This window comes from Lacerta agilis, chromosome 10 (genome assembly GCF_009819535.1).
Source record: "Lacerta agilis isolate rLacAgi1 chromosome 10, rLacAgi1.pri, whole genome shotgun sequence".
In the NCBI taxonomy this organism is placed as follows: Eukaryota; Metazoa; Chordata; class Lepidosauria; order Squamata; family Lacertidae; genus Lacerta; species Lacerta agilis.
This window is the reverse complement of record NC_046321.1, coordinates 63,486,854-63,511,674: the sequence shown is the minus strand read 5'-3', so window position 1 is coordinate 63,511,674 and position 24,821 is coordinate 63,486,854. Positions and strand designations below refer to the sequence as shown.

The 24,821-nt window shown below is 46.6% G+C and overlaps 1 protein-coding gene and 1 pseudogene across 1 annotated transcript; both read left to right on the top strand.

Annotated features, from left to right (window-relative positions):
- Positions 1-866: 866 nt before the first annotated feature.
- LOC117054578 lies at positions 867-11,488 on the top strand (annotated as a pseudogene).
- A 4,075-nt stretch (positions 11,489-15,563) lies between these two features.
- On the top strand, positions 15,564-23,598 carry LOC117054576 (ras association domain-containing protein 8-like). Its single transcript, XM_033163534.1, is given in 5 exon segments — positions 15,564-15,685; positions 19,855-20,181; positions 20,183-20,222; positions 20,225-20,544; positions 23,580-23,598. Coding segments are annotated over 5 exon segments (828 nt in total).
- The last annotated feature ends 1,223 nt before the right edge of the window (positions 23,599-24,821 follow it).

Below are 24,821 nucleotides of genomic sequence, written 5' to 3'. Positions count from 1 at the left end.
ACCACTCCCGCCATGACGCCTGCCCTGGAACGCCTACCATGAAGGGCCTGCTGGGGCGCGGTGTGCACCCAGCCAGACCCATCTTAGCCATTGAGCCCACTGGCGCAATGCACCAGGGCGCCATGGCCTGGAGGGCGCCTCCAACCTCCAGCCCCGCCGGCAGCGTCGCCCTCGCCCACCTCTTCTCGGGCTGCGGATGGGGGGAGGCTGTCGGTGAGCCAGGGAGCTCTGGCTGCCACACCGCCAGTAAGCTCAAAGGCTAAGACGCCTCTGCTCGCAGACGCTCCCTTTCTGCCTGGCTGGGACCCCCTAGGGCGGAGCAGTTTCGCCCGGCCTGCCTTCGCCCCGCCTGGCCCCAATCGCGACTCCTCCTGTGAGCCGCCCCGGCTTTGAGGGCGAGCGAGCGTGGCTGCCTCCTCTCTGCCTTCGCAGCCCGCCCTTTCGTGCTGCTTCTGTGCCGCACTCGACTCCAGGTGGGCGCTCGGCGGGGCTGTCGCCACCGGTGGTGGTGGACTGCTGCCCTGCCAACCTCCTCCGGAGACACCTTCCGTCCTGTCTCGGTGGATGATCACACAGCCCCCCCGTACTTCTGCTGGAGGCAGAGGTGGCGGTGACGACTGCTTCAGATGGGGTCCCCGCGCCCTGGCTCGGCTCCCTGTTCCCGCAGCCAGGCGGCGCGCAACCCCGTGCACTCTGGCCACGGCGCGCTCTGCGAGCCCAGTGCCGAGCTGTGATTTGGACAGGGCGGGCTTGTGGTTGGGCTGCGTAGGGCAAGGCTGCTGGAGGAGAGCCGGGGCCTCCCTGACGGGACCAGCCTCTTCTTCTTCTTCTTCCCTGTTCGGCATGAGCAGGCTGAGGCGGGCACAATGAAGCTGGAGAGGCTGCGCGCTGAGGAGGAGCGGGTAGCCCGGTCCCAGGAGGAAGAAGAGGGAGGCCGGAATCGTGTGGTGCTGCCGTCCAGGGAGCCGGGGTCCCCGCCCGCCACACTGTGCCCTCCAGCTGCCCACCGTGCCTGGCCCTGCCCGGTGGAGCACGAGGGGCGCTGGAGGGATCTTCGCACCAGGGCGCCAGATATACTTAAGACGGCCCTGCTCACAACCTTCTATTGTTGGAGCAGGTTACTCCCAACAAGCCGCCAACCAGGTCCAGGTGTCCAGGGGCATGATTGGCTGCTGGAACATGGCCCCTGAGCACACCTGGCTTTCCACCACGCCGAAGCGGAAGGCCGCTGGCAGCAGCTTGGCTAGGAAGTCCAGGGCATTGCGGAAGGTGCAGGTCCAGGAGTCCAGGGGCAGGATTGGTGAGCACCCCACGTTTCCCCCCCCCCCGAAGAGGAAGGCTGCCATCCTTCCACGGCAGGGCAGGGAGATGGTCTAGTCCTGCAGGTGGGGCATGGTGTGCACCCAGCTGTACAACACCTTCGGCGATGTCCTGGCCTGCCTCAAAGGGATGGCGCTGGCGCTCGGCCTGGTAATCTTACAGGCCCTGAACTTCCTGGCCAAGCTGCTGATGGTGGCCTTTGGCGTCGTAGAAAACGCGGTCGCCAGTCCTGTTCCTCCTGCAGCAGCCAGTCATGCCCCTGGACCCCTGGACCTTGACTTGTGCGGCGGCTATCAGCAAAGGCAGAACCACCACACTGTTTGAGGCCTCTATTTCTGCTAGGGTTGTGAACAGGGGCATGTGGAGGGATCAGTTAGCCAAGGGCATTTTCCGCCCCCCCCCTTTACCCAGGTGGGAGGGGTTTGCGGCACCGAGCAGGGGTCACCTGGGCAGGTGCCATCCACCAGCTTAGGTAGGCCCCCTTTGACCCGCCCTTGGCCAGGTAAGACAAAGGACAGCCGGCCGGGGGAGGGGTCAATGGCCAGTTAATAGAAGCTGAGCCGTTCAGCCAGGCCCCTTTTGGTCCTTTTTCTTTTCAGGTTCCGTGTATCTTGCATGGGGCAGGGATTTTCTCACATAGAAAACTTCCCGAATCGGACCACAGTGGTCCATCCAGCTCAATGTTGTCCCCACTGAGCGGCAAGATTTCAGATGGGTCTCTCCCCCAGCCGTATCTTGAGATGGCATTTGAGTCTGACCCCGGGGTCTTCTGCATTCAATGCAGGTATATCCCTGAATTGGGGCCCTTCCTCCATGTTTCCTAGATTCTGGGTCAGGAGGGAGGGTGACTAGAAGCCACCCCTTTCTCCCTCCCTCCTGCAGTGTCCGTTGTCAGGGCGTCTGGGTTCTATGCCTCGGCTCTAGAAGGGTGGGGATCTAGTAGTCTAGGTGTCACAAAGCAGAGGTGGGAGGGAGAGGCAGTATTTCCCCCCCCCCCAATGACTCGAGGAGCAGGGATGGAGAAGAGGAAAGAGCTGTTCACAACCCTAGCAGCAATACAGACTTCAAACACTGTGGTGGTTCAGCCTTTGCTTAGCAGTTTATGATTTCCTTTAGATAACGAGGACAGCATAATCACTTCAACATTGCCCTCTGCTGGCATACAGGTGCATAGCCACTTTGTTTGGTCAGGGTTGTTACTGTGAGACTCCTTGATGCCCTCTTACTTATATTTATGTGTTGATGCATTAGTGCAAATTCACTGAAGGAATTATTTGGCAGGTGTATATTCTTACAAAAGCAAGAAGTGTGCTAGAGAGCTAGTGTTTTATAGTGTCTTGATGTGAATCCAGAGGCCTCTCAAGTTCGAGTCTCATGCCTGTTATGTACTTTCCTGGAGGCAAATTAATACAAGTCATTAATACTGATTTATTTAACAGAGTTGTTCTTTGGAGCAGTGGCGTGGGAAGGTGGGGGCGTTGAGAGCGGCATGCCCCCTGTTCCAGCTCGTTCCAGACAAAAAAACAAAAAAAATAACCACAGCAGTAAAATCAAGAAAAATGAACAATCCTACTTTAAAACATATAAAAGCTAAAATATTAAGATTAAAATTACTTCAATTTCCTCTGAAACTGAAAGGGCTTGGAGGGTTTGGCTGTATGGATGCGTGGGAACCGGTTGAAGTTAAATCCTTGAAAGACAGAGGTCGACCCTGCCAGAGTTGGAGGTCCCGAGCCACAAGGATGCTAGGTTGGCTTCAACTAGGGCCAGGGCCTTCTCAGTACTGGCCCCGATTTGGTGGGACGGTCTGTCACAAGAGACCAGGGCCCTGTGGGATTTGGCATCTTTCCTCAGGGCCTGCAAGACGGAGCCTTTGGGTTGGTTTCACTTTAACTCTGATGTTTCATTCTTCTGGTGTGATTGGTGGGCTATTTAAAAATGAGGCTGCAGTCTAAATTAAATTTTAAATTGTATTTTAATCTGTATTTTAATGAATTGTTTTTATGTTTTTGTTGTGATTTTATTGGTGTTAGCCGCCCTGAGCTCGGTTTGGCAGGGAAGGGTGGGGTATAAATAAAAATTCATTATTATTATTAAAAAATTAAAGTCTTGTGTCTAGGAATATTTTTCTGCAAAAGCATCAGACTGGTTGTCAAAAGTGTGAACTTCATTAATAGACCTTGTTTACAGGAATTGGCCAATTAGCCACAGAATAGCTTTGCTGACTTTTCTCATCTTATTTTAATCACACAACTGCTTTTTTTTGGGGGGGGGGGGTTCCCTAGCTTCATGCAGGGAAGACTGGGGGCAAAGGGAAGGCAGGCCTGCCGAGTGCCAAGGGTGGCACTGAGCTGCTGCTCCCAGCACCACGCACGGGCAAAACAGGGCAGCAACTCGTGTTCCACTTTGGGGGGGTAACAGAGGCTTTTCGGAAGGGGATTGGGGCCTGAAGGGGGTGTGTGGGACAGACACCGGCCTTGGCAGGCCTCCTCAGCAGCCTAGAAAGTCAGCCCATGTGAATTTGAGACTAGGCTGAGTAGATTCGGCCTTGCCTTCACTTCGCCCCGCCCCCAACCCAGCTGGCCAATCGGCTGTGGGCAGGGGGCGGGGCGAAGGCAAGGCAAGGCCTAATCTACTTGGCCTAGTCTCATTTTATTCACTTAGGCCGACTAAAGTTGTGTATACCATAAAAGATACCACCAACACCGCTGTGCCTCATTTCCAAACGGAAACACGAATCCTAGGTAAGCACCCCTGGAATTTTGCACCACTCAGAGGTTGGGGTGGCATGCAACAATATGAATAGTCCCCAACAGGGCCATCTTAAGGGGACGGGGCGTCTGGGTTCTATGCCTTGGTTCTAGAAGGGTGGGGGTCTAGTAGTCTAGGTGTCACAAAGCAGAGGTGGGAGGGAGAGGCAGTATTTCTGAAGTCCTCCCCCCCCCATGACTCGGGGAGCAGGGGAAAGAGCTGTTCACAACCCTAGCAGCAATACAGACTTCAAACACTATGGTGGTTCAGCCTTTGCTTAGCAGTTTATGATTTCCTTTAGATCAGTGTTTTTCAACCACTGTTCCGCGGCACACTAGTGTGCCGCGAGATGTTGCCTGGTGTGCCGTGGGAAAAATTGAAAAATTACTTTATATATATTCAATATAGGCACAGACTTAAATTTTTTAACATTTTCTAATGGTGGTGTGCCTCGTGATTTTTTTCATGAAACAAGTGTGCCTTTGCCCAAAAAAGGTTGAAAAACACTGCTTTAGATAACAAGGACAGCATAATCACTTCAACATTGCCCTCTGCTGGCATACAGGCGCATAGCCACTTTGTTTGGTCAGGGTTGTTACTGTGAGACTCCTTGATGCCCTCTTACTTATATTTCTGCGTTGATGCATTAGTGCAAATTCACTGAAGGAATTATTTGGCAGGTGTATATTCTTACAAAAGCAAGAATTGTGCTAGAGAGCCAGTGTTCTATAGTGTCTTGCTGTGAATCCGGAGGCCTCTGAAGTTCGAGTCTCATGCCTGTTACGAACTTTCCTGGAGGCAAATTAGACAAGCCATTAATACTGATTTATTTAACAGAGCTGTTATTTGGAGTACTGACTGAGTATGTATATGAAGTGCTCTGAACAGTCAGGAAGCAGTAGTAGGCATATGCCAGTTCTTATTTTAATTCAATTTATTTCTCTTTGTAGCCCACTCTGCCTTGCCAACCTAACAAGTTCAGATCAACTGGTACAAATAAAAATTAAAGAGCAGAGCTTGGAGAAGGAGCCCTCCCCAACTCTTCCAGCCCCCACCTATCTTCAGAGCCACCATTCATTAGTGTCTCCAGTCCTACCTGTGCTGGGCACTCCAAACTTCCAATGTGTGGGGCTTCCCCATGCCCCGGCAGTGATCGAGTGATCTGCATGATCAGAAAGACCAATTAGTAATCATAGCTTAGTAACAGACATAAAAAAGAACTCTGGCTTCTAATACATGCTGAGCACAATGGCTTTTGATTAAGCTTAACATGGAAAGGCATATAGCATGAGTTTCAAAGACGACGTTAATAAAAACATTTTCTTCAATTGCACCACAAGCTCCAGTCTGAGATCAACTCAGCCATTTAGGTGAAAAATAAGTAACTCCCAGGAAATGAGAACTACTGACGGAGCTGCAATTTTTTTATTTTGAAAGTATGGCCCCAAAGAAAGAAGTTTGTGAACCAATCAAATGAGCACTGTTATGTTGATTTCTGCATATTAAACCATCTGTGCAAGAGCAGGTCAAGCTGCTTTCCCCCCTGGCTTGTTGGCAACCTTTTCTAGGCTCTGGAGAATCAGCGAGGCTCTGCTTCTCTTTCTCCACAAATAAAACCCTCAATTCCTCCTCCTCCTCCTCCTGCCCACAAGCAGTGCTCCTCTCCTCTCTTTGCCCCTTTGTTCTCCTTGGAAAAGAACCAACAGATTCTTCTTCCCATGTGGTGCCCTGTGCAAAAGTTGTCGACCAGTTCTACCCCCCCCTTTTAAAGCATCTCCCCCCCTTTCGTTCACCCCCCCTTGAGTCATTCGTTGTTCTCCTAGCTCTGAAATACTGTCTTCCCCTCCCATGAAGGTCTTCTGCATCTGAAGAACCTGCTTCAGAAAGGCAAAAAAGAGAAAGAGCCATTCTCTTTGTCTCCCTTTGATATTTTCCCATAGAGTAAGGTTACCAGATGTCCCTGGATTTATAGTTTTTTCGGCATTCACATGTACATAGCAAACAATAAGTGTCCCTGGATTCATTGAAAACAATCTGATAACCTTACCATATATGCGCAAGGAGCAAGAGTTGGCTCTCAAATGAAGGCACCAAGGAGCAGTGAGAGTACAGTGAGTTGGCAATTACAGAGGTCAGACGTTTCTTGTAGGTGGCCTCCAGGTTTGCACACATCTCAGGAGGCCCTTCATGCTCCTGGATTGGTGGTAGGCGTTCCAGGGCAGGCGTCATGGCAGGAGCAGGGGAGAGAAACGCAGGAGGGCAGCCACGGTCCAGGCTGCTAGGTCGGGGGGGGGGGCTGGGGAGACGCCAAGGGCGGAGACAGCATATGATCACTGGGAGCCAGCAGGTATCTGCAAGAGAGGGTGGGGAAACAAAGGGAGATTGCAAGTGAAGCCAGCTGTCTCTGTTCGAGTGGCATACATCTGCCACCAGCTTTTATTATTGTTTTATTAAAGATTTTTTTGATTTACAAAGGTGTGCCACCAGCTTTTATCCACCTGCTTGGTTTTTAAACAAGCTCACCTGTGAGGCCGGAAATAAGTTTCAGATAAGGAGAGGCTGGGGCTGTTTTAACTGAAAACTCACATTTCCCAAGCATCAATTTATGGGTTAAAGCCAGATTCCCCAATTGTAGTCTGATGAATATCCAAACCTGCCTGGTTGCCTACTCAGATGGGCAGCGAGTCTCAGAAATGGAGTCTTAGTGTTAACCAAGCAGTGGCGTAGCCACGGGGACAGTTGCCCTGGGTGCAAAGATCTTAGGGGCACGAAATTTCCAAAGGAAAATAATAGAAAATAGTAATAAAAAATAAAAAATAGCACGCCCTCCCCCTCACACAGAAAATCTCCCAATGTTTGTGTGGGCAGAATGAGGAGCGCATTTCGGCAACAGTCAGGTACGAGGGCACCCTCTGCATGTTGTTTTTTTTTTAAGCATCTCCACAGCATGCTTCTTGCTCTAAAAGAAACTGACTAAGAAGATTAGCAGCGGCTGCAACAACAGCATGGGTACCTTTTGGTCACACACACACACACACGCGCCTTCAGTCATTCCTTGTTCTCCTAGCTCTGAAATACTGTCTTCCCCTCCCATGAAGGTCTTCTGCCTCTGAAGAACCTGCTTCAGAAATTCAGAAATGAGAAAGAGCCATTCTCTTTGTCTCTCTTTGATATTTTCCCATAGAGCAAGGTTAACCTTATCATAGATGCGCAGGCACCAAGAGTTGTCTCTCAAATGAAGGCACCAAGGAGCAACGAGAGTACAGTGAGGGGGGAAAGTATTTGATTCCCCTGCTAAATTTGCCCGTTTGCCCTCTGACAAAGGAATGACCAGTCCATAATTTTAATGGTAGGTTTATTGTAGCTGTGAGAGACAGAATAACAACAGGAAAACCTCCAGAAACCCAGAAGACAAAAATCAGAGATTCTGTGTCTCACAGCTACAATAAACCTACCATTAAAATTATGGACTGGTCATTTCTTCATCAGAGGGCAAATTTAGCCAGGGATCAAATACTTATTTCCCGTACTGTAGCTTGTGAGGTTGCTGGTGCGTTTGTGACCTCATGTTTGTGCACACCGCACATCTAAAGCAGATGATTCCCCCCCAAAAAAATTATCCTGTGAATTGTACTCCAACCCCCCCCCCCACAGAGCTACAATATGCAGCATGCTTAACAAACTACGGTTCCCATAATTCTTTGAGGAAGTTGGGTGTGTTGAATGTTTTTGAAGTGTACAGTCTGGATCTGCCCAACTGCTCCAAAGTCCCATTTATTTGAAACAGTGTGGATCATTTTAAACACATAGATGTTCCTGTTTATAAGAACCTAATAATGGCTCCTCTGGTCCACCATTCTGTTCTCACAGTGGCCAAACAGGTGCCTGTCAGAAACCCACAAGCCCCAATGTCAGCTGCTTAATAAGTGCTGGTTCACACAAATTGTGCCTCCACACAAACCCAGTCCATTGGCAAAGCCCAAAGCCATATGTGCTCCCACAGTGATCACTAGCATGTAGAAGACAGCCATAGCAACTCAAGGGAAAGCCATGGAATAGGCAGGGACTTTATTGAGGTGGTTGGGGTCGACTTGGAAATGTAACAATAAAGAAGGAACAGCTAGCTCTTTTATCATACACAAAGGTTTAAGTAAGAATATAGCTTACCGATAGGTATTATTGTTTATTAAGACTCCTTGGTGTAGTCAATACTGTGGTAGATAGGCCGATGGTTTTAATTCTGGAGAAGGTAGCTTCCTATGAAGGGAAGGGAAGAAAAAAGAAGGGCAATAGTTAATATGGTCTGCTTTCCCTCTGAGTCGCCACCGCAGAGCAGGCGGGAGGAGCCAGCACTTAAGCACTCCTTAAGAGGAGCCCTTGTGCACAAGGGATGCATTTCCCTGCTGGAGCAGAGGCAGGGGACTTGTCAATGCCTGTATCCTGCTGCCATTGACTTGGTGGCTTGAGTTATGCATGGGAGTAGGAAGGGAGTGAGAAGGGAAGAGAGCGAGCAGCTGCCAGCTGACTCGCCTGTCTTTTGGCGCCTGTGCTTCTCCATAAGCCAGCTGACTATCAGGGCAGGGCAGCATCCAAAGCCCCACGCCCTGATTTTTTTTTTCCAGGAGCGGGGTAGGAGAGCTGAAAATAATTTAGGCACTGGGGTCATCCCAGAATATGTGGTGGACTTGTCAAAAAAGTGTTGCCATTTTGGAATATGGTCTTTGCAAATATTACCAAAATGACTGGACAGCAGCTGTTGAAATCTTGGGAACTGGCCAGGATTTTCAAAACAACAATATGGGGTTGTAATTTCAAACTTACTATTCTTGCAACTACCTGGCTCGTTGTTGCTCAATATTGGAAGGACCTAGAGGACGCCATGTTAATTAAGTGGCAGAAGATGGATTGCCAACTCGTTTTGGTGGGAAAATAATTTACATCTGGCTAAAGTAACAAAATAAGAAGATTCTTTTGTGGCAGATTGGCACTGTTTTATTGCTTATGCAAGCACAAAAGAAATATTGTACAAAACTCTCTGGCTGCTATGAACATTATGGATTTCAATTTTGATATTTCCTGATGGGCTTTACTGACAGATTCATGTTTTGTTTTGTATTACTTTAGACTTTTGGTGCAGTTGGATCTGGTCCAGAGGGGTCCTGCCTGCTAGCCTTGGGTTTAGTGACACTCCCCGCATCAGGCTTAGAGTCAAGAACCTGGTCTGACTCTTTAGCTAGTGACTGTGACTTGATTCCCATCCACACCACACATTCAAAGCACATTTAGAGCACATGGATTCCCTCCAAAGAACCATGGGAGCTGTACCCTACCCTTCACAAAACTACAATTCCCAGCACCCTTAACAAACTAAAGTTCTCAGAATTCTTTTACGAGGGAGCCGTTGTGCTTTTAATGTCTGTTAAATGTATGGTATGTACGTTATGAAGAAAGTTGCTGCTGGAACCTGAGGTCAGTACATAGGCATAAATTGTACCACACATAATCCAGCAAACTGTGGCATTCGATGTTACTGAAGGGTGTATGGAATCCTCTTTCTGACAGCATGATTGTGCCTTGTGGGTGGGAGAGAGGATGTGGGATGGGCCAAATAAAGTAATTATGGTATTTCCACTATTATCATGTATTGATTCGTGCCTTCAACACACTAAGATGAGGGCATCCTCAAGTGTGACATATATACAGTAAATGTTTGGTGGTGATGGTCTCTTGAAATCAAGATGGTGGTTGCGACTCTTGTGCTCCTCTTCCAATTGTTGTTATTATGCTTTCCACGTTACTGCTAGAAGTTTAGTTTTGCTGAGGTAGAGTTAGTTGCTGTATATCAAGAGGGGGAAATCTGGACACTAAAAGTTGATGAGCTTTTTAGGGCAATTACCTGATAACCCTGCCGCCACTGCTGATAAGGGCAAGCCACTCATGCCACAGCCAGAGCCTGAACCAGAGACACCAGCGCAAAAATTTTAATACACAAACAAACCCCAAATCCAGGACATTTGTTTTAAAATGTAAAATCCCCCAGATGAGCATGTAGGACCTCCAAAAGAGGACATGTCCAGGAATTCCAGGACATATGGCAACCCTATCTGATGTAAGCTGCTAGTGTACTGTAGTGCAGTGGTGGCTATTTTAAGTAAAGCCCTGGGCTCATGGGAGAGCCAATCACATTAAATTAATTGAAACATTTGCATGTAAACATATTTAGGGTCAGGAAATGGTTGTACATATTGTTGCAGGTTTGAGGTGTGTTCCGTCTGTGTGATGCTCTGAGTTATCTCCAATTCTTGGGGTCTCGTTCTCAGTAAGGCTTAACAGATGGTGGAGGGTTCTGTTTCCAACTAGGCAATTGTAAGAGAATGGACTTAGCTTGCCATTTAAGCGTCTACATTCATATAAACAAATACTTTGCTCTGCTCCAGATGGCAAATGAGTGGGCTGGTAGTTAGAAGGACAAAAACCTGGGCAGTTGTGTGTGAGCTGAACTGAAAGGAGGCTGCAGGCTAAGATCCTAGGAAACAGAGACATACAGAGAATTGGTACACCTTGACCTTGGAAATGTAGCTGAGGAAGAATTAGCGAAACAGGGCCTTGTCCTGGAATTTATTTCAACTGGAATTTGTTTCAATACTGTAATAAAACTGTTTGAAGACTTTAAAACTGATCTCCCGCCTGGCCAGAGTTCTTGGATTCTTTATTTTTGACTTCGGGATACCGGAAAGAACTTTGTACCGTCAGAGGTTACCTCCACTGACTAAATTAAGGCCTCAGAATGATAAACTGATAAAAAGGAGGGAGCCAAAAAGGAAATTGTTGACTTTCACAGGGGGGCAAAAGGATTAATGGACATTTTGGCAAAGGCAAAGAGTCTGAGTTCAAACAGAAAGTTCTCAACTGCAAGGCAACAGTTGATGAGCTGAAGAAGCTCATTCATTTTGAGACGGAGAAGCTGCAGTCCATCGAGAAACAGCTGGATTCAAATGATGCTGAAGGCAAGTACTGGGAGCACGTTTAATCACAGCCTGGAAGATGAAATTGTCAAACTGGAGCGGAGCAGAAGATTAAAAGGAATGAGGTAGAGATTGAAGCGGAGGAATTCTGGGAAAAACAACCCCAGATCGAGCAAGAAAATGAGAAGCAACTGAAGGAGCAGCTCCAGGAGATCAGGCACAGGATTTTGGACCGCAAAAGCAAGCTGAAGGAATATGTGGCCCAGATCCATAGCATGGAAAGTGACCTTGAGGCAGAAAAGTTGCACCGGGAAGTGCAGGAGTTAAAAGTAAATGAAGAAGTCAAAGAGAAGACTGAAAAAGTGAAGGGTGAAATCGATATTCAGGGACAGCAAAGTCTCAGGCTGGGAAATGGCAGGTGAGTGGGTCGATCTCACGTGGACCAAGTTTAATTCTTGATGTTGGCTAAATTATTAAATGTGACATGATTTCAACCATGTCATATACAGAATAGCAGGCTGTGTCTAAAGATTGAGTAAAGGTGAATGGTGTATTATAAACTATGTAGGTCAGCTGTGGGGAACCTATGTCCCTGCAGATGTTACTGGAGGATGGCCGGAGTTGATGGTGGGCCAGCCACATTTGGAGGGCCTCACGCTCCTCACCCCATGGTTCCCTCTGAAGCAGGCATGAGATATCGCTCGTTTTTTTCTACATAACTTTGTACTTCCTTGCTTCAGTTCCTCTCCCTGTGTGGGGACAAAATAATGCAAAAGCGGCAAGAGTTTGAGCTCTGGTAATTGCGTGATGTAACCTTCTACACACCCAAGAGCTCCTGCATATAATTTTAAAATGGCATAGAAAAACAAATGCGGAGGGGACAAGCAAGCCATTGGTCCAAGATGTATGTGGGGAGGTCATCATATTCTGGGCACCTTCTTGAGGGAGATTTAGTTGCTTGAGTTTTTACCTTTACCACCAAGCAAAGAACTCTTGGGAGTCCTGGGAGTCCATAAAATTAAACCTAGTGATAGAGATCATCCTGGTGATGAAAAAGGATTTAGAAATATTTGTGTGGAATTGGCAGCCATATCTCATATCTTTCATAAATACTGCATTCTTACATGGAAACAGAATTGCTGAAAATGTCATAAAGGCTCCCCAGGTTATATAGTTAGCACAAAAATATCCACCATTTCTTACATGACATGAAATATCTCTTGTGTATGTTCTAGGCTTTGCTTTGCTAAAATCCTGAGAATTCCATTTAATTCTGTTTTCTGTTTCAAAATCTCATCCTTCCAGAGACAAGGTTTTTAAATGTTGGTGGAAAGAATGATAGTCTGGATCAAATACATGAGTAAGAATCCTGCAGATGTCCTAAATGTGTGGGGTGACATTGTATCCCACACATGATGCAACAGGGAACTAATTGTTGTATATCATAGGTGTGTACTCAGTTCACACAGTTCTTTGTCTCCCCCCCCCCCATGGAGGAAATACTGTATGTAGATATCACATGTTACATCATATTTCTGGCCAGTAAATGTTTGACATCTAGAGAGGATGGCATGGTATCATAAACCCTACTGTCTTACTCCCAGTTAAGGGACCTAATCCTCCCCCCCCCCCAGTGTATGTTTCAGGCCAAGGACCCTGTTTTTGATAGCAGAAAAGAAAAAGAAAATCAAAGTAGACCCTGAGCTGGGGGGGGGCAGAAATGCAACCCCCCCTCCCTGGTGATCAGCTGAGGAGATAGCAGTGTGTGTTTGTGTGTGTGTGTTGTTCAAAATTAGCAAGTGAAGATGCCTGGGTGCCAGGGTGGTGCCTGGCATCTCCACCATCTGTAGCTACATGCCTGGGGATCTTGGGATCTTTACTGTTTTCACACACGAATGCCCCATCCTGTAGGAGTCTTATCAGTTATATTTAATCTGCACAATTGAAATGAATTTCAGGAACCAAAATGCTTCTTCTGTGCAGCCTGAGCAGGAGCAGGGAACAACATTATAGTTAATTATTGTAGCTTCTCTTCACATAGCCCAGCCCGCTGCCCTGCTCACAGTTGTGAAGAATATCCCTACATTTTAAATGATCTGTGTCACCATTAAGAAAGAGGTAGAAATGGATCAATATATACGTGGACTGTTCCTGGATCCAGTGACTTTTCTTTTTTAAGTTCTCAAAGTTCTTAAACCCAGCTCAAGTTTGTCCTCTGAAGCAGCTAGATGTTTAACTGAGAATCAATCACAGTCAGTCCATCATTTGAAAAATAAGACTTTAGAACCGTCTTACCCCCCAATTAGCAACTAGGTATTCTATTTTTGCAACTGTGACCCTGGTTTAAGGAGCCACTTGGCACCTTGCTTAAATATATCTGAGTTTCTAACACTCCGTGTGTGCACCAGTGTGCCAGTGCCAGCCAAGAGTGTGTGAGAATGTGACATGCAGCGCCCTGAGGCTTGTGCCAGGGTGAATGAGCCCCTCCGATTTAAAAAAAAAAAAAAAGTGTAACTACCCCGTCACTGAGCCTTGGGCTTGACGTTCAAAAGGTCGTGGGTTCGAATCCCTGTTGCTCAGTCCCAGCTCCTTTCAACCTAGCAGTTTGAAAGCATGTCAAAATGCAAATAGATAAATAGGTACCACTCTGGAGGGAAGGTAAATGGTGTTTTCGTGCGCTGCTCTGGTTTGCCAGAAAGTGGCTTAGTCATGCTTGCCACATGACCCGGAAGCTGTCTGCGGACAAACGCTGGCTCCCTCGGCCTATAGAGTGAGATGAGCGCCGCAACCCCAGAGTAATAGTTGAAGTAAAGTTGATTCCTCTTCTGCAAAGTCCTCACAGGCATGCTCAAACTGAGCAGGCTCTATTCCACACGGCTGCAAAAAAGGTTACAGACAAATCACATGGCTGTGTGTTGTGTGGCAGTGCCATTTCCTTCAGCTTGTGTCATTTCCCTGTTGGTGAGTGCGTCATGTGTGATCGACCACACTTGGGGCTTTGTTGTGGAGAATAAAGTTAAGAAAATGAGGTAGAAGAAGACAGCTGTTCTTTTTTGGGGGAGCGCCATGTGGAAGTGAAAATAATGTGTGTGTTCAAAGGGTTAGGCATTTCCCTAAACCCGCTTTCTGCTTCCATGATGGGGAGAAGCAGGTGGACCAGTAGCTGTCCTGGTCAAATATCTTGAGTCTGTTGGCCTTTCCTTATAAAAGGTAACTGGCCGGTTACCTTTTCTAAGGCCAACGGACTCGAGATACTTGACCAGGACAGCAGAAAGCTAAGATCTTGCTCAAGTATGTAGCTAGGCCTTGTTCTTTTTCACTTTCTGGTAACCCCCTTATTCAAACCGTGTTCACATTTTGCCGGGGTTGAAGAAGAAGAAATTGATCTTCGAGGTCATTCTGTCTCGTAGTAAGATCCCTCATTGTCCCCGCCATTGCCCCTTGTTCTGTCTTAATAGCTTCTACCTCTCCAGCTGACATGTCTAATTTTTCAGTCTTTAATTCCAATGAATTCACCTTTTCATCTAATTTATCAAATTTCTGTGAGAGTATTTCGGTACTATTCTCCATGTCAGCTTTTACTACCCTAGTTAGTTTCTCCATAGCCTGGTCCACCCCCTTTTTAAATTCTGCAAAGTCATAAGTTCTGACAAATCTGATTTGGCTGTTTTTTTCCTGCTTCTTCCCGAGCTGAGGCTCTTCTCTTCTCTACTGCTTTCTGTCTTGTTACTATAATCTGTTACTTTTTTCTGCCATGGCTGTTCTCAAAACAATTGCTGTAATAAAGCCAACTTGAAGGTCAAAGCAACCAACTCTTATCTCTTTCCCTTTGGAGAACTGGGTACTGGAAAATCCCACTTCCAAGCCCACCAGCTATGTCAATTTATATACAGATCAGTTCAAAAACTATGTATGCACAATATTACACACATCTTACCCAAAAGGAAGCAGAGACAGAGGGGAGATGAAAATAAAAGAGAGAATTTGGCTATCAAATAGTTTTAGTCAATAAAATAATAAAAGAAAATAAAACAGCCCTTTTGCGCTGCTTCTCCTCCGCACTCGACTCCAGGTGGGCGCTCGGCGGGGCTGCCGCCACCGGTGGTGGTGGACTGCTGCCCTGCCCACCTCCTCCGGAGACACCTTCCGTGTGGCGCTGCCGTCCAGGGAGCCGGGGTCCCCGCCCGCCGCACTGCCTTCTCACAACCTTCTAGGGCATTGTGGAAGCTGCAGGTCCAGGGGTCGAGGGGCAGGATTGATGAGTGCCCCACGTTTTTTCCGCCCCCGAAGAGGAAGGCTGCCATCCTTCCGCGGCAGGGCAGGCAGATGGTCAAGTCCTGCAGGTGGGGCATGGTTTTGATTGCCGCCACAGAGGTCGACAAAAATGGGTCCAGGGGCATGGCTGACGAGCTTCCCACCACGCCAATGCCCACTGGCAGCAGCTCGGCGGGGAAGTAGAGGGTGCTGCCCACCAGCCCTGCCCAGACGTAGGCCGTCAGGCTGCCGTTCTCCATGCAGAGCACCAGCATGGAGCCCTTCCCGCTGGGCACCACCTTGAACGAGCTTCGAGCGCAGCAGATGGAGGCGCGCTGGGTTATGTGGTGGGGGGCCTCCAGTGGCCCGAAGGACGGGGCCTTCTGGCAGCGCAGGTAGCATGCATAGCGCAGGTGCCGGATGCCGAGGTCGAGGAGGATCCCCCAAGTAGGGCGGTGTGAAGCCACCAGCAGATCCTTTCTTCTCTTTTGTCAACTACAGGCAACAGAAAAATGAAAGATTATTGTATTATGACTACATATTAAAAGAGGGAAGACGGATCCTAGTTCAGTTTCTGATTGATTGACTGACTGTGGAAATGGATAAAAGCCTCGCATTCAAACAATGACTATCATCAGTGCAGGTAAGAATTTTTATTTTTTTTAATTTTTATCATCTACAATACTGTCTTATTTATTTTACAGTAACAGTACATTGCTTCTTGTTTCTTTATATGGATCAACGGTCTTGTATGATAGTAAAATTCATGTTAAGTTGCTGTTTTAGGATTGTTTTTAAAAGTCTGGAACGGTTTAATCCGCATTGCATTACTTTCTATGGGGAAGCATGCCTTGGTTTTGGAACGCTTTGGTTTTGGAATGGACTTCCAGAACGGATTACGTTTGGGAACCAAGGTAGCACTGTATAGTGAAAAAGCAGGGTTTTGTTCTATATTACTTTAGACTTTTGGTGCAGTTGGATCTGGTCCAGAGGGGTCCTGCCTGCTAGCCTTGGGTTTAGTGACACTCCCCGCATCAGGCTTAGAGTCAAGAACCTGGTCTGACTCTTTAGCTAGTGACTCTGACTTGATTCCCATCCACACCACACATTCAAAGCACATTTAGAGCACATGGACTCCCCCCAAAGAACCATGGGAGCTGTACCTTACCCTTCACAAAAGTGCAATCCCCAGCACCCTTAACTGCCAAGCCCAAGCCACTCATGCCACTGTCAAGCCTGCTTTTGCGATCGGTGATCGGTGCGGGGGGTGGTAGAGGAAGTAGCAACATCCCCGCTAGTTCCTCCACCAACCCCCGCGCCGCCCGCCAATCCCAAAAGCAAATAACAAACATAACAAACAACAACATGCAATTAAAAGGGTTCCTGTTGGCAGATGGACTGGGAGAGGCTGTAGACTTACTAATTTTTTGTCAATTCTTTTACTAGCCCTTCACCAGCAAGTCCAAGCAACCTCAAATTCACAAATTAAAAAACAAGACTTACCATCTCTCTCTCACTCACTCACTCAAATAAAGGCACCAAGGAGCAGTGAGAGTAATTAGTGAGGTTGCTGGTACGTTTGTGACCTCATGTTTGTGCACACATGTTTGTGACCTCATGTTGTTTACCCTTCACAAAATTATAATTCCCAGCAACTGTTAACAAATTACAGAGCCCAGAATTATTTGAGGGGGGAAATGTGCTTTGAGTGTGCTTTAAAGGTACAGTGTGTACACAACCCTAGTACACAACCCTAAACGGCCTCGGCCCAGTATACCTGAAGGAGCGTCTCCACCCCCATCGTTCTGCCCAGACACTGAGATCCAGCTCCAAGGGCTTCTGGTGGTTCCCTCACTGTGAGAGCAAAGTTACAAGGAACCAAGCGGAGGGCCTTCTCAGTATTGGCGCCCGCCGTGTGAAACACCCTTCCATCAGATGTCAAAGAAATAAACAACTAAATAAACAGACTTTTAGGAGACATCTGAAGGCAGCCCTGTTTAGGGAAGCTTTTAATATTTATTGCTGTATTGTTTTTAACACTTGATTGAGAGCTGCCCAGAGTGACTGGGGAGACTCAGCCAGAAGGACGGGGTACAAATAATAAATTATTATATATATTATTATATTAAAGAAGACTGGAAAATATTTATTGAATATATGGAGGAGATTTGTGTATATTTGAAAATGTGGGCAGCATTAAGACAAATTCCATGGTGTAAATAAGTTTTGATGGATGTAATAATGGAATACTGAATGGTTTAGTTTATATAAAATATGCAGGGATTTATGTTATGCAAAATGAACCATGGAAAGAGACGAAGGGAGGTCATTGATATTTTAAGGTTGTTGAAATGAATATTCTAAAATGTAGAACAGAAAATGTAATAAAAAATTGTTGAGAGAGAAAAAAGAGCTTTGCTATGTTTTGTTTGCCTAGAAGGTAAGATGAGTATTCCCACTCTTAAGGGCGAACATGGCCTAATCTTAAAACAAAATAATAATTGCACCTATGTATCCGGAATTGCAGTATATTTTTTCCTAACAGCTCTGAAAAGATGCTTCATTCTGTTTTACTATCGTATTTTTCGCCCCATAAGACGCACCTTTTCCCTCCTAAAAAGGAAGGGGAAATGTCTGTGCATCTTATGGAGCGAAGGCTCCCTGTCAAGCCTGCTTTTGCGATCGGCGCGGGAGGTGGTGGATGGAGTAGCAGCATCCACCAACCCCCGTGCTGCCCGCCAATCCCAAAAGCAAATAACCAACATAACAAACAGAATTTAAAAAACAAGTCTTACCATCTCTCTCTCTCTCTCTCAAATAAAGGCACCAAGGAGCAGTAAGAGTAATTAGTGAGGTTGCTGGTACGTTTGTGACCTCATGTTTGTGCACACATGTTTGTGACCTCATGTTGTTTACCCTTCACAAAATTATAATTCCCAGCAACTCTTAACAAATTACAGAGCCCAGAATTATTTGAGGGGGGAAATGTGCTTTGAGTGTGCTTTAAAGGTACAGTGTGTACACAACCCTAGTACACAACCCTAAACGGCCTCGGCCCAGTATACCTGAAGGAGCGTCTCCACCCCCATCGTTCTGCCCAGACACTGAGATCCAGCTCCAAGGGCTTCTGGTGGTTCCCTCACTGTGAGAGCAAAGTTACAGGGAACCAAGCGGAGGGCCTTCTCAGTATTGGCGCCCGCCGTGTGAAACACCCTTCCATCAGATGTCAAAGAAATAGACAACTAAATAAACAGACTTTTAGGAGACATCTGAAGGCAGTCCTGTTTAGGGAAGCTTTTAATACTGGATGAATCATTGTATATTAATATTCTGCTGGAAGCCGCCCAGAGTGCCTGGGGAATCCCAGCCAGATGGGCGGGGTATAGATAATAAATTTATTATTATTTATTGTTGTTGTTGTTGTTGTTGTTGTTGTAGCAAGACATGATTGTCAGGCCAGCTTTCTTTGCTCCTGCCGTGAATGATTGCATTACCCAGCACATGGTCTAGTAACAACTCTCTCCCTCACTCACGCCCCTTAGCCATGCCTTTTTCCTGCATGCAACCTTACTTGCATCTACATAAAAAACTCTGATTTGTTTATTTTGTTTTCCAACTAATACAATTGCAATATTTGATACAAAGCTCTGATTGAATCAAAGGGTTAGTCTCTCTCTCACTCACAGACACTCTCTCTCTCTCTCACACACACACACACAAACACACATACACACACACACAGAGAGAGAGAGAGAGAGAGAGAGAGAGAGAGAGTTGATCTTTGATCCTATCACCCCCTGCTGTCTGGAAACACCCCCATCTCCACTGTGCTTCATTTCAAAAAGGAAACACGAATCCTGGGTAAGCACCCCTGGAACTTTGCACTTCTCAGAGTTTGGGGTGGCATGCAACAATATAAATAGTCCACAATGCTCTGGTGACAAGACAGAGAGTAGTTATGATTTTCCTCTTAACTAAGGAGTCCCAAACTGATTAACACATCCCTATGTGGTGGTTGTTGTTGTTGTTTAGTTGTTTAGTCGTGTCCGACTCTTCGTGACCCCATGGACCCGAGCACGCCAGGCCCTCCTGTCTTCCATTGACTCCCGCAGTTTGGTCAGACTCATGTTGGTAGCTTTGAGAACAGTGTCCAACTTGTCGTCCTCTTCTTCTTGTGCCCACCATCTTTCCCAATATCAGGGTCCTTTCCAGGGAGTCTTCTCTTCTCATGAGGTGGATTTTCATGGTCAAGGTGCATACAGAGAATTGGTACATCTTGACCATGAAAATCTAGGTAAGCTGTCTTTGTTAGTTATATACTGCGTAAATTATGGATTTAGTTTGGTATAAAATGTATAACTAATGGTTTCACGAAAGGGTATAATGTATATAAGTACTTATAAGTATTATAAGATTTATTTCTAACGTAGGATTTCTTAACATTCCAGCTGACAAAGAATTAGCGAAACAGGGCCTTGTCCTGGAATTTATTTCAACTGGAATTTGTTTCAATACTATAATAAAACTGTTTGAAGACTTTAAAACTGATCTCCCGCCTGGCCAGAGTTCTTGGATTCTTTATTTTTGACTTCGGGATACCGGAAAGAACTTTGTACCATCAGAGGTTACCTCCGCTGACTAAATTAAGGCCTCAGAATGATAAACTGATAAAAAGGAGGGAGCCAAAAAGGAAATTGTTGACTTTCACAGGGGGTAAAAGGATTAATGGACATTTTGACAAAGGCAAAGAGTCTGAGTTCAAACAGAAAGTTCTCAACTGCAAGGCAACAGTTGATGAGCTGAAGAAGCTCATTCATTTTGAGACGGAGAAGCTGCAGTCCATTGAGAAACAGCTGGATTCAAATGATGCTGAAGGCAAGTACTGGGAGCACGTTTAATCACAGCCTGGAAGATAAAATTGTCAAACTGGAGCGGAGCAGAAGATTAAAAGGAATGAGGTAGAGATTGAAGCGGAGGAATTCTGGGAAAACAAACTCCAGATCGAGCAAGAAAATGAGAAGCAACTGAAGGAGCAGCTCCAGGAGATCAGGCACAAGATTTTGGACTACAAAAGCAAGCTGAAGGAATATGTGGCCCAGATCCATAGCATGGAAAGTGACCTTCAGGCAGAAAAGTTGCACCGGGAAGTGAAGGAGTTAAAAGTAAATGAAGAAGAAGTCAAAGAGAAGATTGAAAAAGTGAAGGGTGAAATCGACATTCAGGGACAGCAAAGTCTCAGGCTGGGAAATGGCAGGTGAGTGGGTCCAACTCACGTGGACCAAGTTTAATTCTTGATGTTGGCTAAATTATTAAATGTGACATGATTTCAACCATGTCATATACAGAATAGCAGGCTGTGTCTAAAGTTTGAGTAAAGGTGAATGGTGTATTATAAACTATGTAGGTCAGCTGTGGGGAACCTACGTCCCTGCAGATGTTACTGGAGGATGGCCGGAGTTGATGGTGGGCCAGCCACACTTGGAGGGCCTCACGCTCCTCATCCCATGGTTCCCTCTGAAGCAGGCATGAGATATCGCTTGTTTTTTCTACATAACTTTGTACTTCCTTGCTTCAGTTCCTCTCCCTGTGTGGGGACCAAATAATGCAAAAGCGGCAAGAGTTTGAGCTCTGGTAATTGCGTGATGTAACCTTCTACACACCCAAGAGCTCCTGCATATAATTTTAAAATGGCATAGAAAAACAAATGGGGAGGGGACAAGCAAGCCATTGGTCCAAGATGTATGTGGGGAGGTCATCGTATTCTGGGCACCTTCTTGAGGGAGAATTACTTGTAGTAGTTGCTTGAGTTTTTACCTTTACCACCAAGCAAAGAACTCTTGGGAGTCCTGGGAGTCCATAAAATTAAAGCTAGTGATACTTTTCCTGCTGATGAAAAAGGATTTAGAAATATTTGTGTGGAATTGGCAGCCATATCTCATATCTTTCATAAATACTGCATTCTTACATGGAAACAGAATTGCTGAAAATGTCATAAAGGCTCCCCAGGTTATATAGTTAGCACAAAAATATCCACCATTTCTTATATGACATGAAATATCTCTTGTGTATGTTCTAGGCTTTGCTTTGCTAAAATCCTGAGAATTCCATTTAATTCTGTTTTCTGTTTCAAAATCTCATCCTTCCAGAGACAAGGTTTTTAAATGTTGGTGGAAAGAATGATAGTCTGGATCAAATACATGAGTAAGAATCCTGCAGATGTCCTAAATGTGTGGGGTGACATTGTATCCCACACATGATGCAACAGGGAACTAATTGTTGTATATCATAGGTGTGTACTCAGTTCACACAGTTCTTTGTTCCCCCCCCCAATGGAGGAAATACTGTATGTAGATATCACATGTTACATCATATTTCTGGCCAGTAAATGTTTGACATCTAGAGAGGATGGCATGGTATCATAAACCCTACTGTCTTACTCCCAGTTAAGGGACCTAATCCTCCCCCCCCCAGTGTATGTTTCAGGCCAAGGACCCTGTTTTTGATAGCAGAAAAGAAAAAGAAAATCAAAGTAGACCCTGAGCTGGGGGGGGGGCAGAAATGCAACCCCCCCTCCCTGGTGATCAGCTGAGGAGATAGCTGTGTGTGTGTGTGTGTGTGTGTTGTTCAAAATTAGCAAGTGAAGATTCCTGGGTGCCAGGATGGTGCCTGGCATCTCCACCATCTGTAGCTACATGCCTGGGGATCTTGGGATCTTTACTGTTTTCACACACGAATGTCCCATCCTGTAGGAGTCTTATCAGTTATATTTAATCTGCACAATTGAAATGAATTTCAGGAACCAAAATGCTTCTTCTGTGCAGCCTGAGCAGGAGCAGGGAACAACATTATAGTTAATTATTGTAGCTTCTCTTCACATAGCCCACCCCGCTGCCCTGCTCACAGTTGTGAAGAATATCCCTACATTTTAAATGATCTGTGTCACCATTAAGAAAGAGGTAGAAATGGATCAATATATACGTGGACTGTTCCTGGATCCAGTGACTTTTCTTTTTTAAGTTCTCAAAGTTCTTAAACCCAGCTCAAGTTTGTCCTCTGAAGCAGCTAGATGTTTAACTGAGAATCAATCACAGTCAGTCCATCATTTGAAAAATAAGACTTTAGAACCGTCTTACCCCCCAATTAGCAACTAGGTATTCTATTTTTGCAACTGTGACCCTGGTTTAAGGAGCCACTTGGCACCTTGCTTAAATATATCTGAGTTTCTAACACTCCGTGTGTGTGCCAGTGTGCCAGTGCCAGCCAAGAGTGTGTGAGAATGTGACATGCAGCGCCCTGAGGCTTGTGCCAGGGTGAATGAGCCCCTCCGATTAAAAAAAAAGTGTAACTACCCCGTCACTGAGCCTTGGGCTTGACGTTCAAAAGGTCGTGTGTTCGAATCCCTGTTGCTCAGTCCCAGCTCCTTTCAACCTAGCAGTTTGAAAGCATGTCAAAATGCAAATAGATAAATAGGTACCACTCTGGAGGGAAGGTAAATGGTGTTTTCGTGCGCTGCTCTGGTTTGCCAGAAAGTGGCTTAGTCATGCTTGCCACATGACCCGGAAGCTGTCTGCGGACAAACGCTGGCTCCCTCGGCCTATAGAGTGAGATGAGCGCCGCAACCCCAGAGTAATAGTTGAAGTAAAGTTGATTCCTCTTCTGCAAAGTCCTCACAGGCATGCTCAAACTGAGCAGGCTCTATTCCACACGGCTGCAAAAAAGGTTACAGACAAATCACATGGCTGTGTGTTGTGTGGCAGTGCCATTTCCTTCAGCTTGTGTCATTTCCCTGTTGGTGAGTGCGTCATGTGTGATCGACCACACTTGGGGCTTTGTTGTGGAGAATAAAGTTAAGAAAATGAGGTAGAAGAAGACAGCTGTTCTTTTTTGGGGGAGCGCCATGTGGAAGTGAAAATAATGTGTGTGTTCAAAGGGTTAGGCATTTCCCTAAACCCGCTTTCTGCTTCCATGATGGGGAGAAGCAGGTGGACCAGTAGCTGTCCTGGTCAAATATCTTGAGTCTGTTGGCCTTTCCTTATAAAAGGTAACTGGCCGGTTACCTTTTCTAAGGCCAACGGACTCGAGATACTTGACCAGGACAGCAGAAAGCTAAGATCTTGCTCAAGTATGTAGCTAGGCCTTGTTCTTTTTCACTTTCTGGTAACCCCCTTATTCAAACCGTGTTCACATTTTGCCGGGGTTGAAGAAGAAGAAATTGATCTTCGAGGTCATTCTGTCTCGTAGTAAGATCCCTCATTGTCCCCGCCATTGCCCCTTGTTCTGTCTTAATAGCTTCTACCTCTCCAGCTGACATGTCTAATTTTTCAGTCTTTAATTCCAATGAATTCACCTTTTCATCTAATTTATCAAATTTCTGTGAGAGTATTTCGGTACTATTCTCCATGTCAGCTTTTACTACCCTAGTTAGTTTCTCCATAGCCTGGTCCACCCCCTTTTTAAATTCTGCAAAGTCATAAGTTCTGACAAATCTGATCTGGCTGTTTTTTTCCTGCTTCTTCCCGAGCTGAGGCTCTTCTCTTCTCTACTGCTTTCTGTCTTGTTACTATAATCTGTTACTTTTTTCTGCCATGGCTGTTCTCAAAACAATTGCTGTAATAAAGCCAACTTGAAGGTCAAAGCAACCAACTCTTATCTCTTTCCCTTTGGAGAACTGGGTACTGGAAAATCCCACTTCCAAGCCCACCAGCTATGTCAATTTATATACAGATCAGTTCAAAAACTATGTATGCACAATATTACACATATCTTACCCAAAAAGGAAGGAGAGACAGAGGGGAGATGAAAATAAAAGAGAGAATTTGGCTATCAAATAGTTTTAGTCAATAAAATAATAAAAGAAAATAAAACAGCCCTTTTGCGCTGCTTCTCCTCCGCACTCGACTCCAGGTGGGCGCTCGGCGGGGCTGCCGCCACCGGTGGTGGTGGACTGCTGCCCTGCCCACCTCCTCCGGAGACACCTTCCGTGTGGCGCTGCCGTCCAGGGAGCCGGGGTCCCCGCCCGCCGCACTGCCTTCTCACAACCTTCTAGGGCATTGTGGAAGCTGCAGGTCCAGGGGTCGAGGGGCAGGATTGATGAGTGCCCCACGTTTTTTCCGCCCCCGAAGAGGAAGGCTGCCATCCTTCCGCGGCAGGGCAGGCAGATGGTCAAGTCCTGCGGGTGGGGCATGGTTTTGATTGCCGCCACAGAGGTCGACAAAAATGGGTCCAGGGGCATGGCTGACGAGCTTCCCACCACGCCAATGCCCACTGGCAGCAGCTCGGCGGGGAAGTAGAGGGTGCTGCCCACCAGCCCTGCCCAGACGTAGGCCGTCAGGCTGCCGTTCTCCATGCAGAGCACCAGCATGGAGCCCTTCCCGCTGGGCACCACCTTGAACGAGCTTCGAGCGCAGCAGATGGAGGCGTGCTGGGTTATGTGGTGGGGGGCCTCCAGTGGCCCGAAGGACGGGGCCTTCTGGCAGCGCAGGTAGCATGCATAGCGCAGGTGCCGGATGCCGAGTTCGAGGAGGATCCCCC